Source organism: Thamnophis sirtalis, unplaced genomic scaffold (assembly GCF_051295495.1).
Source record: "Thamnophis sirtalis isolate CommonGarterSnake01/CBP01778 unplaced genomic scaffold, rThaSir2_p1.2 scaffold_9, whole genome shotgun sequence".
NCBI lineage: Eukaryota > Metazoa > Chordata > Lepidosauria > Squamata > Natricidae > Thamnophis > Thamnophis sirtalis.
Window position 1 is genome coordinate 42,889,893 of NW_028261389.1, and position 16,961 is coordinate 42,906,853.

Genomic DNA, 16,961 nt, shown 5'->3' on the forward strand with positions numbered 1-16,961 from the left:
AGAACTAAGGAGAAACTTCCTAACAGTGAAAACAACCAGTGGAATGGAAGTTGCCTTCAAAAGTTGTGGATGTTCCATCACTAGAGGCTTTAAAGAAGAGACTGGGCAGCCACTTGTCTGAATTGGTTTAGGTTACCTGCTTGAGCAGGGGATTGGATTAGAAGACCTCCAAGGATTAGAAGACCTTCCAACTCTATTATTCTGTATTTTCCAAGATTAGTTGAGACATATGATGATTACAAGTACAATGCATTCCTTGCATTGCTGGCTGAGGAACTCTAGGAGTTGAAGTCCACAGGTCTTAAAGTTGCCAAGGTTGGAGACCATTGCCTTATGTGACCCAGATAGTACTATGTCTAACTGTATAAAAAGTCAAGTATAAGCCAACTGGATCCCATCTTATTGTGAAGCATAAGTGAGGATACTCAAGAAAGCAGGAGCAGCATAACCCTATTTTGTGTTAGGCCTATCTAATGAAACAACATGTTAGGTAAGAAGGACAAAATTAGTTCAAAGTGGCAAAATGAGTACAAATATTCTGTGGCAAATCATTAAAATATGAATATATGAAAGTAGTAAGTAAAATGTCAGTTATTATTATACATTAAAAATATTTAAACATTCAGATATTATCTAATTCTAATATAAAGAATGAAATATGCTATTCTTAATATGTCTAATATTGATGGCTCTTTTTCTGAGATTTTACCTTGCTTGATTTATGATCAACAGTAAAAGTAATAATGGCATCTTCCATTTTTTTCCGGCCAGATTTAGTTATCAGATATTCAGCAAGCTTGTTGGCTAAATAGGTCTTTCCAGTGCCACTAGGTCCTGATAGGATAATCCTGTGATGTTCCATCAGTAAATTAAAGTACCGTTGACTAATTGGTTTAGGAATTAATGTATCAAACACAAAGCTATCCAAACTATTTTCTTCTACTCCTGAGAACAAAAACAAAACAAAAAACAAGAAGTAAGACAGGGAAAAAAATCCTATTGGTTATGTTGTTTTTTAAGAAAGTATGGAAACATTTACAGAAATATTTTTCATACTTTTTTAAAAAGTCAATTCATTGAATATTAATGTAGCAACATAATTAGATAAGTACTTGCAATCAAAGTCAATGTGAAGTGAAATCTAGGTGAGGCAGCAAGGCATATCTGAAGTGCCTGAGACACTTTAAAAAGGTCAAACTGATTACAGCATGAGTTAGCAATTCAGAAATATCTCTGTAAATCAGACAGTTCGTTTGGAGGCTCCCACGCTGTCTACGTGGTTGAAATACTTGATTCAGAATCCTAACTCCTCATTCTTCAACATTTGTTTATTCTGTTTATATATTTGTCTTCATTTAAAAGAAATAATAAAAATATTACTATGCACGTATGAGATTCTCACAATTAATTTTACATTAGTAAAAAATTCTAGATGCTGCAAAAAAGGTGATGTTAAAGTAGGAAGCATCAGTGGTGAAGTGGTTGAGGCGATATAAGGCCTATGTTTAAAACGTAAAGGATGTATTCACTTGGTTTCATATTATGTGGCTATATCCAGTCCACTAACGGCAAATGTATTGCCTGTGGATAAATATACTTTTGGACTGGTCAATGTTATTTTTATTTGAATTTCCTGAATCAGTATATAAATTCTAAGATTCTGTTCTTTACAATATGATTCTTAGGTCACAAAAAAGTATTAGAAATGAAATGTCTCTTTTCATTTGAATAGCTAAGTAATAATGAATTTTAGACTAAAATGCATTCTGTGTTTGTGTATATTTAGTCACTGATGAAATAGAATGCATTTACGAACCAACACTGAAACTGACATAAGTTACAGTAATCATATTTACCACTGGAAAACTAATTAGTGGAAATCTTGTGTAGAAGAAAATGCGCATAATCAATTCCAGACTTGTTTTAAAAAGCTGCCATCTCAACTATGGTATACCAGGGCAGATATACCAGGTTGCTTAATATTTAAACTATTCTAACCTGTACCAGGTCATTTAATACTTATAGTCTGTTATTCTTAAGATGTTCTCCTTCAAGCTGGTATCTGACAATTATATTAATTTATTTTAAATTATTATTCTATTTTTACCTGATTTTTTATGCTAACTAAAAGGCAATTGATCATGTAGTTATAATTTTTTCTACTCTTCTGGACAGTATATTATGAAAACAATATTACAGAGTATGCAGAAGAAAAGGGGAATAAATTAAAGGTGTGTTTTACCTTTAAGATTCACTGTGATTATGTTATTATCTCCAACCAGATATCCACAAGGTAGCAATTCAGGCACTTCTTGGTTATGGGCTCTAATTATATCACCTACGCAATAATTAGCTATACAATCTGAGCTCAAACCAAGACTAGTAGCTGGGTCTACTCGGAAAATATATTCCTAAAATAATAATAAAAAAAAACAAATGGAAACATCAACATTTTGCAGTATCAATGAATGAATTATTAACCTACTGGTTCATATGCCATTCTCATTACCACAACTTGCAGATCAAGAATATACAAGCTTAAATGGAAATGTCAAAAAACAATACAAAAATGTCTAGTATTTCTTGTTGGATTTTATAAGACATAATTATAATTATTTTTATTTATTTCTTGCCAGCTACACAAGTATTTAAAAAACATCATCATAAAAACTAAAAACTAGAGAAAACCAGAAACTTCAATCTCCTTAATTTATGAAGGAAAAAATAGTTCTGGGCATTTTGGCCAGTTTATCACATGTGCAAATGAAGCTCAATTTACCCCAGCTGCATTTAGGTAGTTCTATGAAAGGAATGAATTTTAATCTAAGTAGGGGTGTCAAACTTGCGGCGTCATGTTGTCATCACATGACGTATCATGACTTTTTTCCCCTTCGCTAAAATGGGGGTGTGCATTTCCAGTTTGTGACGCATCCGGCCTGCTGCCCACAAGTTTGACACCCCTGATCTAGAAGTTATTTTATAAGTCAGTCTTTTAAAAGCTCAGAATGTAAGGTTCTTAAAATTCCAAGGAGGTTTTTCTAAGGAACTGCACAGCAATGGAAAAAGTTTGCTTCGTCATTCTTTTCCGTCTAACTTTTAGAAGGTGGGAATGTGAAGCAACTACTCTTGATTGGACTACAAAAGATAGAAACATTTCATTTAGAGCAGGCCCATATACAGCATGTTATAGTAATTCAAATGAGATATTTTCTAGCATGGCCCTGGATAACATCCCAATAAAAAAACTACCAACTTAGACAAACAAATTAAAAGTAAACAATCAAATCAAGGAACCACCAAGACCACTCCCACCAACACTGATAGGGCAAACCACTAGCATATAAAATAAGAGCAAACCCCATTCCCTTCTAGCACTGATGATATTTCCTATTTTGGTAATGAAATATCAAGCAAGCTCAGAGATACCAAGGGCCTCCCCACAAACACTGATCTCATGGACCCTAATCAGTCTAAAATGTGAAATCCATTTATTTAACTGATTGTATATATAATCCTTATATATGTTTGCCTTTATTTACCTGTTATATATTTGTTTATTCAAATAGATAATAAAAAGCGATCCATTAACTGGTTGCAAGTATATGACTAACGTATTTGGTTAGTCCAAACGTGGCCCATAAGTAGAGTTTTCTGAGCCTTTTTGCTGGCATCTAGTAATTATTTGAATTTTTGCAGCTGGGATATGGTAACCCAAATCTCTCACAAAATCTTATTGATGTTCATTGCATTAAATTTGCAAAATCTTACCTTAAAGAGTCGTCTAATTACACCGTCTAATACATCCCATTTTGTTTTACCACTGACCCTGATAGAACCTATCAAATATGCCTGTATTCTTTGGTCCTATAAAGAGAGGAGATATATGATATAAGAAAGAAGTCACTTCAATACTGATAAATTATTTTGTCAAGCTTCTCTGAGTGTTTTTCTGCAGAGAAAAATAGTATTTTTTATGTTACAGATATACCAAATATGTTACAGATTTTATATTAAAATATTTTTTGCTAGCAATAGCAATAACACTTAGACTTATATACTGCTAAACAGTGCTTTATAGTTCTCTCTAAACAGTTTACAGAGTCAACATGTTGACCCCAACAATCTGGGTCCTTATTTTACCGACCTCAGAAGGATGGAATGCTGAATCAACCTTGAGCTGGTGAGACTTGAACTGCTGAATTGCTGGCAATTGGCAATCAATAGAATTAGCCTGCAATGCTACATTCTAACCACAGCTCTTCTGATACAATTATGAATGTCCACATTTCTATAAATCACACATAATTATATCAAAATGCCAATAAATGTCAATGATGCCAGTGTAAGTACAGCATGAGAAAAATGAATTATTTCAATATTATTTATTGTGGTCTAAATTGAATGAACTGCTGATTAGAGCAGAACAGCCTTTATAACAACAGTAGCATTTACAGAAAGATAATTAAGATAATCATTTGGCAATAAAAGTTGGAAGCCAGAATACCTTTGATCGACCGTAGCCCTTGTTTATTGTGACAATAATCTTAACATTCTGGCCTTCTTTATGGAGAGTTCCATCTGCAACATCTTCCAGTAAAATATCTAAGCAAAGAAACAATAAATAAATGATTTTTAAAAATAAAGTTAAATTTGTGTGAATATATTCTTTAAAAGGCTACGATTCAAATGGTCTATGATTTTTTTTTTTTGTTTGCTGGCAAAAGCAAAATGAATATATATTTTGAATATATGAATTCTATGGTTTGGAGTCAGATCACAAATCAGGATGTCAGAATGTAATATGTGAAAGGAAACATTTCCAATTCTACCCAAGTACTTATCTACTTAACGTGGATCATAAATGGATTCAAAACCATGTCCCTGTGTGACTGATTGTTCAAACTGGTTACAATATTAAGATATTAATGAGCATGTTGCATCCATTTGCAGAGTTCTATTGAGTGCCAAGACAAAAATAATCACCATTTCAATGGTACTCTCATATGGTTGAGAAAAGAAAACAAGAACAAAGGGAAAAATATATTAAACAAATACTACATCACTGAGTAAAGATGAGAATCACATGCAAAATGAAATCAATAATGCAAACAAAATTCATCAATTATCTTCATGTATTTAGCAAGGGTGAATCAAGTGAAAATACATAGCCATATACAGTTTCAGTTTGGTAAGGAGTATAGTGGTTCATTTTTCAAGTATGACAAAAAGGTTACAATATTCTTGATTTAAAATTATTTTGAATCAGAGTTATCCATTTGTTTTAGGGCAAAAATGTTTGGTGTAATTTCCTTATTTTTTATTGTCTATTTTTCATGATATCAAATATTTGAATCCTTAACATTTGTATTTTTGAAATATTTTACATCATTTTAGAAAAATAAACAGATGCAAATCTATTCAAAGGTTTGGGGGTATCTATCTATCTATCTATCTATCTATCTATCTATCTATCTATCTATCTATCTATCTACCAACCATCCATCCATCCATCCATCCATCCATCCATCCATCCATCCATCCATCCATCCATCCATCTATCTATCTATCTATCTATCTATCTATCTATCTATCTATCTATCTATCTTTGGGACTTGAATCCAAATATACCCTTAGAGATGTCTGAATCTTTAAAGCCCAAGCTAGCTGGTACCCAATATCTGAGAAAGTACTCTCCAATTTTGACCCTCCCCAAAAAAGAAGAAACTATCCACAAATAATAAGTTAAAAACTACTGCTAGGTTCTTATTATTAGTATATGTACAATGGAAAAAGAGCGTGAATATATTAGATAATTAAAATACATGCATAAGTATAGACACACATATATAACACATGTACGTAAGAAAAAAAATATAAATCCATATTTAATTATTCCATTTCCATATACAGTATTCTGCTGTATACATATTGTATATACATAGATTGTATACAGAGCTATATTCTGCTGATGGAAGACGCTTCCCTCTTAGAAAACTTCCTCAAGTGAAAGCAGGAAACACCCAGCCAATACTACTGTTGCTATTACTGCATGCAATACAATAGAAAGAAACAACAAAAATATAGTATTTCAATTTTCCTTTATATAACACATGGTTATTTCATTTTATATTAATTTTCAAAGTTGCAAACCTTATTTACATAATGAGCACCTTTTCAAATTTAATTACATTTCTCTGTACTTTGACAATAAAATTATATTTGGCAAGAAATCTGTTAAGTGTGGGGTAATGTGTGAGGAGAGAGAAAGATAAGTGTTCCTTGATGCAAGAATATTTGTTAAGAGAACAAAGCTTTTACTCACCAGATGTAACTGAATCTGTGATGTTTAAGTTATTCAGAGAGAGACCTAGAGATTGTCGTGAAGAGGAAGAAGATGTGCTGCTGGAGGACTCTGAACATGGCCTGATAGGTTTGCTAGTGCTTCCAGTCTCAGCCTTCAAACGATCATTCTCAGCTTTCAAAATCTCAATTTCATTCTAACATATAAAATACAAGTAAGAAACAATTAAATAAATGAAGTAGAGATTTCTGATCTTTCTGATATAATATGGATAATAATAATTTAACCATTAAGACCAAACAGTTAACAGAGGTGCAAAAAATATAGAAAGAGTTTTCATTGGTATAGCACCTGGAACTTTGAGGCTATCATATTTTTGAAGTATATCATATAAGTATGTATATATGGATCAAAATAATATCTATCTAATATCATGAAAATTATCCTCACATTTAATTGCATTATTGAAATAAATCCAAGTAGTAGTTTTTGTGGGAGATTTCACGTAATTAAAGATAGACTTAAAGAACTAAACCAAAATCAAATTAAGGATCTCTTTCCTTCCATTGAAAGTATCAACTGCAGATGAAGGCTGTCTCTCTATATTATGGTAAGGAAAGAAAAGGTTCAGTTCTTTCTTTCAGTCTCCTGCAATGACAAATTCATTAACTCATCAAACTAATTCCAGTGCTTTTTTTTAAAAAAACTACTAAGTTACGTAAATATGAAGGTTCTACTTTGGCAATCAGTCATTCAGATATTTTGACAATTACAGCTATTACTTAAATAGACAAATGTTATAAGTAAATGTTGGAAACAGCATAAAGGAAATTTACCCATTCCCTAAGTAATTACAGAATATAGAAAGCAGAAGATCTGACCTATTAAAAATACAGTTGCATACAAAAAAATTACTAAATTATATTTTATGTGAGTCTGTACATAATGAAATCTTTCTACATATTTACCTACTTTATGTGCAATTGTTGGCAATTTCAGAATAAGAAAACTGTGAACATGGCAAGTGCATAAATACATTTGGATAAATTACCCTTTCAGTAAATATTAAGTAATTTGCTCTTTGGTTGGAATAAGAACTTTCAAATCATTCCTATAGTTGAACTCTTCTAACCTAGAAATATTCTTAGCTTTTCTTTTTGCACTCTATCTTAAATATATTTCAATGTACCGGTATTTGCAGTACATTGAAAATTGCTGCATATATTTTCAATAACATACAAGTGCAGAGATTGTAAAGACCAAAGTTGTTCAGATGAGAAGCATAGAAATTTAATAAATTATTATTACCTCTTTCAATTGATAACAATAGATATTAACTGCTATCTATATTGTTTTAACTTTTAGTTCTGAAATTTTTTTATGTTTATTCTGTATTTCACAAATTAAGCACTGCATTCTATCTTTTCTCCCACTGAATTATTCTATTTTCTTTGTTTAGAAGATTGAATCTCATCAATTCAGCTTTTCAATACAAAAGGACTCATAGGTGCACAAGTACAAGAACCATTCTATCAAATTCTTGGAACTTGATTTCAGGTTGGTCTAAATTGTACTCTCTCTTTCAATTTTTCACTTTCAACACAGCATTGCAATCATGTTAAATGCTTGAAATTAATAGGTGAAGTAAAGTAAATATGAAATATACAGATTTGGCTATCCTTATCTGATGAACAAGACAATCATAGAACAAAAATATAATCTTGAGTGGTTAGAGCCATTGAAATAAGCAACTATGAAGATTTTCTGTTAAAATTGATGTAGTTCTGATTGAAGCAACCAGAATACTTGTAAAATACTTAAAAGTCCTTCTGCTTTTTGAATAAGTTATAATATTTTGCAAAGGAATTGATAATTATAGAGAATTTTTGCCAATAACTACCCCAGGGATGCTATGCAAAATGGTGTTTTTTTAAAAAAAAGAAAGGAACGGTTCAATCTAATTTGTCTTTCATCTAATTATTTTTGAATCCCAATAGCGACTTCTGGCTTCCATCCTATTTCATGGCTCTGTTCACTTCAAGGTGATTACTATAGGGCATTGTTTTTTTTTAAAATAGCGTCCTAATCAGTTGTTCCACAGAACTGACCTGCATGCGGTTCATAGCTTCCCGAATTTGGTCAAGATGATGGGCAGAGCTGAGCGCTTCAAGACGAATATCTGTAAGCTTGAGCTCTTTCTCCCTGAGCTCATTTTTTAGCTGCAGAATTATTTCTGCCTCTGCTTCTGTGCATTCACAAATCCTAATAAAAGAGGAGAAGGTAAAGAGGCAGAAAATTAAAGGAAGGTTCTCTTCTCACGGCGGTGTATTATTATAGTATATCCAAGAAGCAGAAAAGGTTTCTGCTGCTGATTCCTAGGGGCAGGAGGGAGAATTTCATCAAAGCAATATGAATCAATTCAATTGAAAAAAGTGAAAAGCAGAAACAATATCTAGGTTAAAGGTGTAAGGTTCTTTCTAAAACTTTTCTATTTCCTTTTATAAGAACAATGATGTTTTATACTCCAAATTCAATAGGACTGCATTTTACAAATCATTCCTGTATTAAATAGTACCCCTGCTTTCATTAAAAGTAAACGATTTCCAAAATAGTACAATTTGAAACTTCATTGCTACTATTAAACTATTGTTTTTCTCTCTTGATATGATTTTTCAGATCATTTGTTTTTCAGTCCAACTCATATATAATGAGGTTACACAATACTTATGTATGTTAAATATCAGTATATGTGAACTGACTTAATTGATTTCTTTTTTGTGGTGTTCAAAATGTCTATGCTATGACTGTAGAATTTAATCTGTAACAATGTCAAAAATGCTAATATTCAATATTTTGTGCATGGCATAACAGGCAGCAGTAAATACATATGCATTACATCATGCTTCTGTTTCTGACACCATGTAAGATGAAATCGGAAACATTTAAACTTTACTAGTGAATTAAAACTGAAAATTCAATTTTTAATTCTTTCCTTTGGAGCATTAAAAAAATGTCCTTTCTGCTCATTATTCAACTGATGTACAATAGCAACCACACCATTGTTCACATAATAGTCTTTTAGTTCTAGTTTTTTCTACAACATATAATCGATATACTGTATTTTCAAAGCATGCCTGCAAAGACATTTAGGGAGAAAATAGAGAACATCCATCTAGTTCTTGGATAAATAACTCCAAGCCCCTTGTGCCAATTTACCGGGATCTATGCTTGTAGATCACGGGACCATTTTGCCTTTTCTTTGGAGCCCAGAATAGAGATGACCTGCATATACACGCATTAGACAGACAGATGCAAGTGAAAGAAAGTAAAGGAAATGGTTTAGAAGATAAGAAACCAAGAAAGAAACAGAATAAAAAATGCAGTAGAATGAAAAAGTAAAAGTTTTAAGAGGGAATGATAACTAAATATGAAGATTATGTCACAGTTTAAACAACTCTTGTTTATGCCTTTCAATATCATGTTGAATGTGGGAACAACATAAACCACAATGATCAAAACCAAAATCTAAGAGACTTAAGGTACAACTTTAAGGTTTTACAGTATTCAGTGTGATTTTTTTATCAGCATGCTTTGGAGTGCAGTCATTACATGCAAGATTGCTATTTTGTCATATATTTAAGGCAGATTTAATTTGCCATTTTAAGAGAAACTGCTAGGACAGCATATCTTTCCTGATAGGCTGATTCGCAAAAATATTATTTCAGCATGTCAAAACATTCAGATATTTGATATCTGTCTCTGCCCATTTGGTAATTTGAAATGTTGCACCTCAGCAAACAGATGTATCATGAGGAATCACAATTGCACTATTATGGTGCATAACTGTGAACCAGAAAAAAAGAAAGTCCCTTTTAAGACATTGCTGCAGTTTAATATATATGTTGACATGGGTAGCGTTTCTTGATCCACAACCAGCAGAATGTTTTGCAGAGTGGCAAGCAGCATGTTTCATGTCAGCATGATTGTAACTGTAACTCTACAAACTTCTATCTGTCCAGGAATTGATCTATTTGGCTCAGCTTGTACAAGTATTTATTGCAGTCAAGAGTGAAGGGTATTACAACAGATCTAGCCTACCTCAGTGTTCCACAGTTAGAGCAATGTAAATGCCAGTGCTCCAGGGTTTACATTTTAAGCTGCTTTCTCTTACTGGTTACAGAAGGCAGCTGGGATATGTTGTCATAATGGTCCTTATTAGCTTGAGAACTGCTACACCAGTTTCATTATAAGCAGCAATCATGAAAGTTATTGTATTCATGGTCAAAGAGTTTCTGGGATTGAAAAAAGGAGGTCTGTGTCTAGTGATTCAAGAAACTGGCAGGCTATTATGAGAAACACATTATTTTTACACAATTCATTTTAATTTGGCAATTCATTGTTAAACAAGGAGTGGCTCCTTCTTTCCTACCCTATTGACTGGATTTCATTTACATTCATGTGCATTCATGAATACCATATGTGTTTTTGCAGACTTACATTGCTTGGGTTTGAGAAAACCAAAGGGAATTATTGGTTTAGAGACTTTTCTTGCTTATTATTGGAAAGAGGTTCCATAGAATATGTAAAGGGGAGATACATACAGGTTATTCTTCCTATAGATTTTTAGCTTCACATTTAGCCATGTGAGTTAACTAAGCTGTTAGAAATTACTTAAGGCAGAAAGGAAAAAAAAACAAATAAAAATAGCTGAACATTTGGATAAGAAAGGAATATTTTTTTAAAAAAGGAAAGCATAGCAAAGTGGCAGCTAATGTTAAAAAAGCAACAACTTAATATGAAATGTAATAATAATGGAAGGATTAAAGAATACTGTTTCCATGAGATAAATATAAGTAGCTTTGCTTAATGACTGCCCTGTTTAGCAACTACCCTGTTTCCCTGAAAATAAGACCTCCCAAGATAATAAGCCCAATCAGGCTTTTGAGTGCATGCGCTAAAATAAGCCTTCCCAAAAAAACAAGCCCTCCCCAAAATATTGCAACACAGCAACCATGTGGTGACCACGCTCGCCACCTCCTGCACCTCAAAAATAATAAGAACTCCCCCAAAATAAAGCCAAGTGCTTATTTCGGGGATCAAAAGAAAATAAGACCCTGTCTTATTTTGGGGAAAACATGATATCAAAGTTGCAATGGTACTAAAAAAGTATGTTTATGACCGGTCCTCTCACATATAACCATTTTAGCATCCTGCAGTTATCTGATTGCCATCTGCATGCTTCTTAACTGGTTTCTCACAAGCAAAGGCAATGCAGAAGCCAGCAGTAAAATTGTAAGTCATGTGATGTCTCACTTAAAAATCATGGCTAATTCACCTAACAACAGCATGGAAGTGGCATTGTAAGTCAGGTGCAGTTAAGTGATTTTGCTCAACAACCATGTTGCTTAGCAACAGAGTTGCTGATTCCAATTATAGTCATTAAGCTTCTGGGTAACTCAAGACCATATTTCAGAAATAATAGTGGCTTATTTTCCAAAACTATCCCATTAAAAAATGACACTTTTGCAAAGATGCATTTCTCAAAGAATAAACATACAGTGAAGTTGATTGGGATGGCCTGATTGAAGTAGATCCACAGTCTCCGGAGCCATGAGGTAATTTAGGTGAGGATGGAAGAGATGAATCTGTGACTTCTTCTATGTCAGAATGGGAGGAAGGAGGTTTTGATGACTTCTTCTTCCCAAAAGCTTGTTTGAATGAACTCCTTAGCTAGGAGAAAAGAAAGGAACATCAATATCTTTGACAATTTAGCTCTCCTCATATTTGAGAGAGTTCTTGTGTGAGGTTAGTTTGTAGAGGCCAACTAGCTACTGCCTGAGGTAAGTGTATAGACAAAGCAGAACATTAACATGTGCAACACAGTATCTTTAGAAACATGGCAGGGTGTTTTTTAAAATTAACTGAGGACTGTGTTATAGGAAATATGCACAATCAAACTGTACTGATAAACAGATACTGATTTAAAACCCCACACCTGTTGTGAAACACCTGCTTTCTGGCATTCACTTTAAGATGATCGGTCTTAAATAAGTACATTTTTTAAACAGTCACTGGCTTATAAAATACACTGAATTCCAATCAATATGACATTGTGATTTATTTAAGGGAGGAGCCATTTTGTCCCAGAAATTTTAGATGTCATAACTTCCACAGTAGCATTGATTAGAAATAAGCATTTTGAAGCTGCAGTATTTGCTTTTCCACTGACAAGAAGCTGAAAGGGTTGGAAACAGAAAGCATTTGCTTGAGTTCTTTTAAAGACGCAAGTTCATGTATGCAAGCATGGCCTTTATTGTCTAAAAGCTCTTATCCATTATTGAAAGGTTCAGAATAGCCAAACAGCCATTTATTTCAATAGTTGAGATGGCAAAAGCTAGGTCTCTAATAAGCACTATATCTTTTAGGTCCAAACTGTCAAAGACTTCTTATGAGCAAGCAGATTACTTAAACCAAGGGGAAAATATGATCCCCAAGTAGTTCTTTTATTACCTTCAGTTAAATTTGGAATATTTTCTTTCATAAGAGTCAGTTCAAAAATAGAATTGGATATATGTATCTATTTTATTTGCTAGAACTTCAAATTATTTGATATATATATATATTTCCCTCATCAGAATTTTTAACTTCTGTTGGTAAAAATATCATTTTGTATATTTTTTTTCTTAAGATATACAGCTTGTATATGATTTTCACTATTACCTGCATTTTTGTAATATCTGCTAGTATCCACCTTTTCATTTGCAGTTTTCTCTCATGTGTGTATTTTGACAGATATTTTGTTTGAAGAACTGCATTGCACTATTTGGAGAAGGGCCAAAATAGAGGGAAAATATTGCATTCCAGTTGGCATGTTACTTTGGAAAGCAGAGATTGGTTTGTATGAAGTTGAATCAACTTTCTCTTCCATCCCTGTTCAAGAACTGGGAGGCTAAGAGCTGGTTAACCATCATCCAGCATTTATTTTTGCCATTTTATGTTTTCTAATAAGAAAGAAATGGATTTTGGCGACACTTCCCCTTTCCAGATTTAAAGTTGGAGATAAAATGAAGAGCAACATTAAGGAGACATAAAGGATAATATTTCAGAAGGGTACAAAAGCCTAATGCCAAAATGAATAGCAATCATGCCAAGATAGAATTCTTTGAGATGCATGCCAAATTTTCCAGGATTTTATATTCACCTCACTTCCTCTAGAGTTCACCTTGCAGAAACATGAAAGAGTGTGCAATTACAAATCAAGGGAATGACGTTGGAATCAGTATTTTTAAAATATTACCTGTGTAATAAACATATTTTAAACAATAAAAAGTATTTTCCTACTTTTATGTCAGTAAAATTTGAGTTCTTGAGGTTTGTCTCTCAATGCAAGACCTTTATCTTTCTTTATTTTTTCAAGATATTTACTACATTTCTTTCATGGAACAATAAACTACCAAGAATGTCTACAGAATGTGGTTTCAAAAAAAAGATAGCATCGGCAAGAATGTGATAAAAGTTATGCTGCTTTTAATGCATGACAAACATTAAAAAAAAATACAAACTTCAATTGCAACTTTGTGGCTGCTATCTTGACTTTTTTACCATATTTCATGGATCATCCTATTAAGTACTTTGGATAATTAATATATTGTATATAGTGAACAAATATAGTAACTTGTGAAGCCTGTTATTATGTAGTCATATATATATATATATATATATATATATATATATATATATATATATATATATGTGTGTGTGTGTGTGTGTGTGTGTGTGTGTGTGTGTGTGTGTGTGTGTGTGTGTGTGTGTGTGTGTGTGTGTGTTGTATTTGAGCTGATAAATAAATAAAGGGAGACTAGTATAGATCTATTTCAAGCTATTTAGCTCTCATGAGCTAGCCATACCCTTACTGGGATTTGAACCTGTGCTATATTACATAGTAGGCAGTTGTGTTAACCACTAAGCCACAAGGTTCTCCTCCTTTATCAGCTGAGCCTCAGCTCAGTATATCACCATTATATCAGCATCAACAACTACGTATATTTATCAAGGGCATTAAAATAGTGGTTTACATGGTTCATTCATTATATTATTTATGAAATAAAAAATTATACAAAAGGACAGGTAGTCAATTTTACTTAATACTTACCCAATTTTTCTTTTTCTTTTTTTTACAATCAGCATCATTACTGCTACCCATGCTTGAATGGCTTGTACCACTATTGATGCTGCCAACACTTTCAGACGAATGTTGTCGCCTTATTCGCAAATCTATAATATAAAGAGAAATGAAATCGTGTTCCCCCCAATGTACCATATTTTTGGAGTATAAGACGCACCGGAGTATAAGATGCACCAAGGTTTTGAAGAGGCAAACTTTTTAAAAAGTAGGTAGGTAGATAGAAAGGGAGAGAAAGAGAGAGAAATACAATAGGTAGGTAGGGGGAGAGAGTGTGTGTGTAGGTAGATAGGTAGGTAGAGGGATAGAGAGAGATAAATAGAAAGAGAGAGAGAAAAAAAAATACAGTAGATAGATAGGGAGAGGGAGAGAGAGTAGGTAGGTTGGTAGGTAGAGGGATAGAGAGAGAGAAATAGAAAGAAAGAGAGAGAAATATAGTAGATAGGTAGGGAGAGAGAGAGTAGGTAGGTACATAGATAGATAGAGGGAGATGGAGAGAGAAATACATTAGATAGGTAGGGAGAGAGAGAGTAGGTAGGCAGGTAGGTAGATAGAGGGATAGAGAAAGAGAGAGAGAGAGAGAGAGAGAGAAATACAGTAGGTAGGTAGGGAGAGAGAGAAGGTAGGTAGGTAGATGTTTCCAGGTGTATTTATCCATGTACTGGAGAAGGAAATCGCTGACAATCTGCAGTAGCTAAGACTTTGTTTCTGCTGCCACAGCACTTGATCAATGTAATTCTCATCAATCAGTTAAAGAGCTTTCCAAAAGGGAAAAAAAGTTTTTGCACTCTGCAAACCTCCCAAAAATGGCCTGTTTTTTTGTGAAAACGGGCCCACGTTTTCAAAAAAAGAAGAAGGCATGAATAGCCTTAGGGGGCTTGCAGAATGCTCCTGGGGGATGGGGTGAGCCATAAATGAGCAAAAAATGGCCCATTTTTCACTAAAATTGGCCTGTTTTTTGTCAAAACAATTGCATGCATAGCCTTACGGAGGCTTATAGAGTGCTGGCGGGGGCTGGGGGGCAAAAAACAGCCCATTTTCTGCTCATTTGTGCCCTCCCCAGTTCCCAGGAGCTCTCTGAAAGCCTCCATAAGGGTATGCACGGCCATTTTGGTGAAGAGGCGGGGCTTCGAGAGGCAAAAAATGCTGTACTCATATAAGATGCACCCAGATTTTCACCCTCTTTTTTGAGGAAAAAGGTGCGTCTTATAATCCGAAAAATATGGTAACTCCTTTTCTAGTGTTTCAAATATTATATTAAACTCTCCTACATCCTTTATCCAGACTATAATTGTGACTATTTAAGGAACGATATAAAGCATTTAATACATCTCTTGATTATTCTTGATCGTTTTTACTAAATCAATAACAGAGTATAAATTAATGGAACATATAAATTAATGGAGACTTCTTAAGTACTGTTCTCTTTTGAAACATCTTTTTCTTCTTCTGCTTATGTCTGTTGAAAAATCATGTGGAATGACTTACAGATTGCAGAATAAAATTAATGAAAATTGTTCTTGTACAAAGAACAATCAAGTCCAAGTCTGTATGCATAATTAAAGGCAGCATGATCCTGCTTATGCCAGCCTTTGTTGGCATCATTTATGCCATCTCCAATCCCATTTAATATAAGTGGATAGAAAATTGAAAAATGCAGACCTGCCCTTCAATTCTACATTGTTGGCTTGAGCTCTATGGGTGATTCTAGCACTAATGTGCAATTTGTCAACCCAGGAGTCCTTAGTAGTTCCTCAGAAGAAGCAAATTCTTTGTAAATCAATAACTTCTAAACTTGACTGTAAAAATACAATTTTTGTAATAGAGTTGTCAAAGTCTGGAATGTCCTACCTGATTCAGTTGTCTCAGCTACAAATTTTCACAATTTTAGTCACAAATTGACTTCCGTGGACCTCACTTCATACTTAAGAGGTCCATAGAGGGGGCGTGCATAAGTGCACTAATGTGCCTATTGTCCCTGTCGTTGCATTTTTATATTATTCCCGTTTTTGTTTCTGTTTGACAAATTATAATAAATAAATAAATAAATAACTTTTGAAGTTGAACTTTTTAAGATTTGGAAACATTGCAAACATATATTTTCATATGGAAGGTTCTACAAATGTGGCACAAAACCCATTCTTTTGAAAAAACAGAAAGCTGGTAATGAGCTATCATTACAGCCCTGAAAAGTAAGACAGAATATCATACCTCTCTGAGTGTGGTCATGGCCATTCAGAGCTCCTTGAATAGCAGCCTGTGCAGCCGAGTTCTGAGCTTTCAGCATTTCAATGGTTTCCCGCAGTTCTATGAGTTCTGATTCCTTTGGGAACAGGAGGGAAAGACTCAAAATGTGTCACAGTAATTAGGTTTTATCCTCTGGGGTAAAAACACACAAATTGGAATGAAAACAAGGTGTACGTGAAAAATGCAAGTGAAACTAAGGAGAAAATTAGGTTTCATGTTTGCTTCTCATCT

At 33.6% G+C, this 16,961-nt stretch overlaps 1 protein-coding gene across 2 annotated transcripts in view; it reads right to left on the reverse strand.

Moving 5' to 3' along the window:
* The window catches only part of NAV3 (neuron navigator 3), a 354,382-nt gene that overhangs the window by 14,173 nt on the left and 323,248 nt on the right, over positions 1-16,961 (reverse strand). Inside the window, exons 24-33 of one of the 2 annotated variants that reach the window (XM_087723408.1) lie at positions 16,695-16,806; positions 14,454-14,575; positions 13,503-13,523; positions 11,859-12,031; positions 8,410-8,563; positions 6,323-6,497; positions 4,505-4,602; positions 3,769-3,864; positions 2,243-2,411; positions 710-945 (exon numbers count right to left, since the gene is read on the reverse strand). In XM_087723408.1, coding sequence (XP_087579534.1) covers positions 710-945; positions 2,243-2,411; positions 3,769-3,864; positions 4,505-4,602; positions 6,323-6,497; positions 8,410-8,563; positions 11,859-12,031; positions 13,503-13,523; positions 14,454-14,575; positions 16,695-16,806 — 1,356 coding nt within the window. The remainder of the gene's footprint in view (positions 1-709; positions 946-2,242; positions 2,412-3,768; positions 3,865-4,504; positions 4,603-6,322; positions 6,498-8,409; positions 8,564-11,858; positions 12,032-13,502; positions 13,524-14,453; positions 14,576-16,694; positions 16,807-16,961) is intronic. The other variant, XM_087723409.1, reaches the window with a different exon arrangement.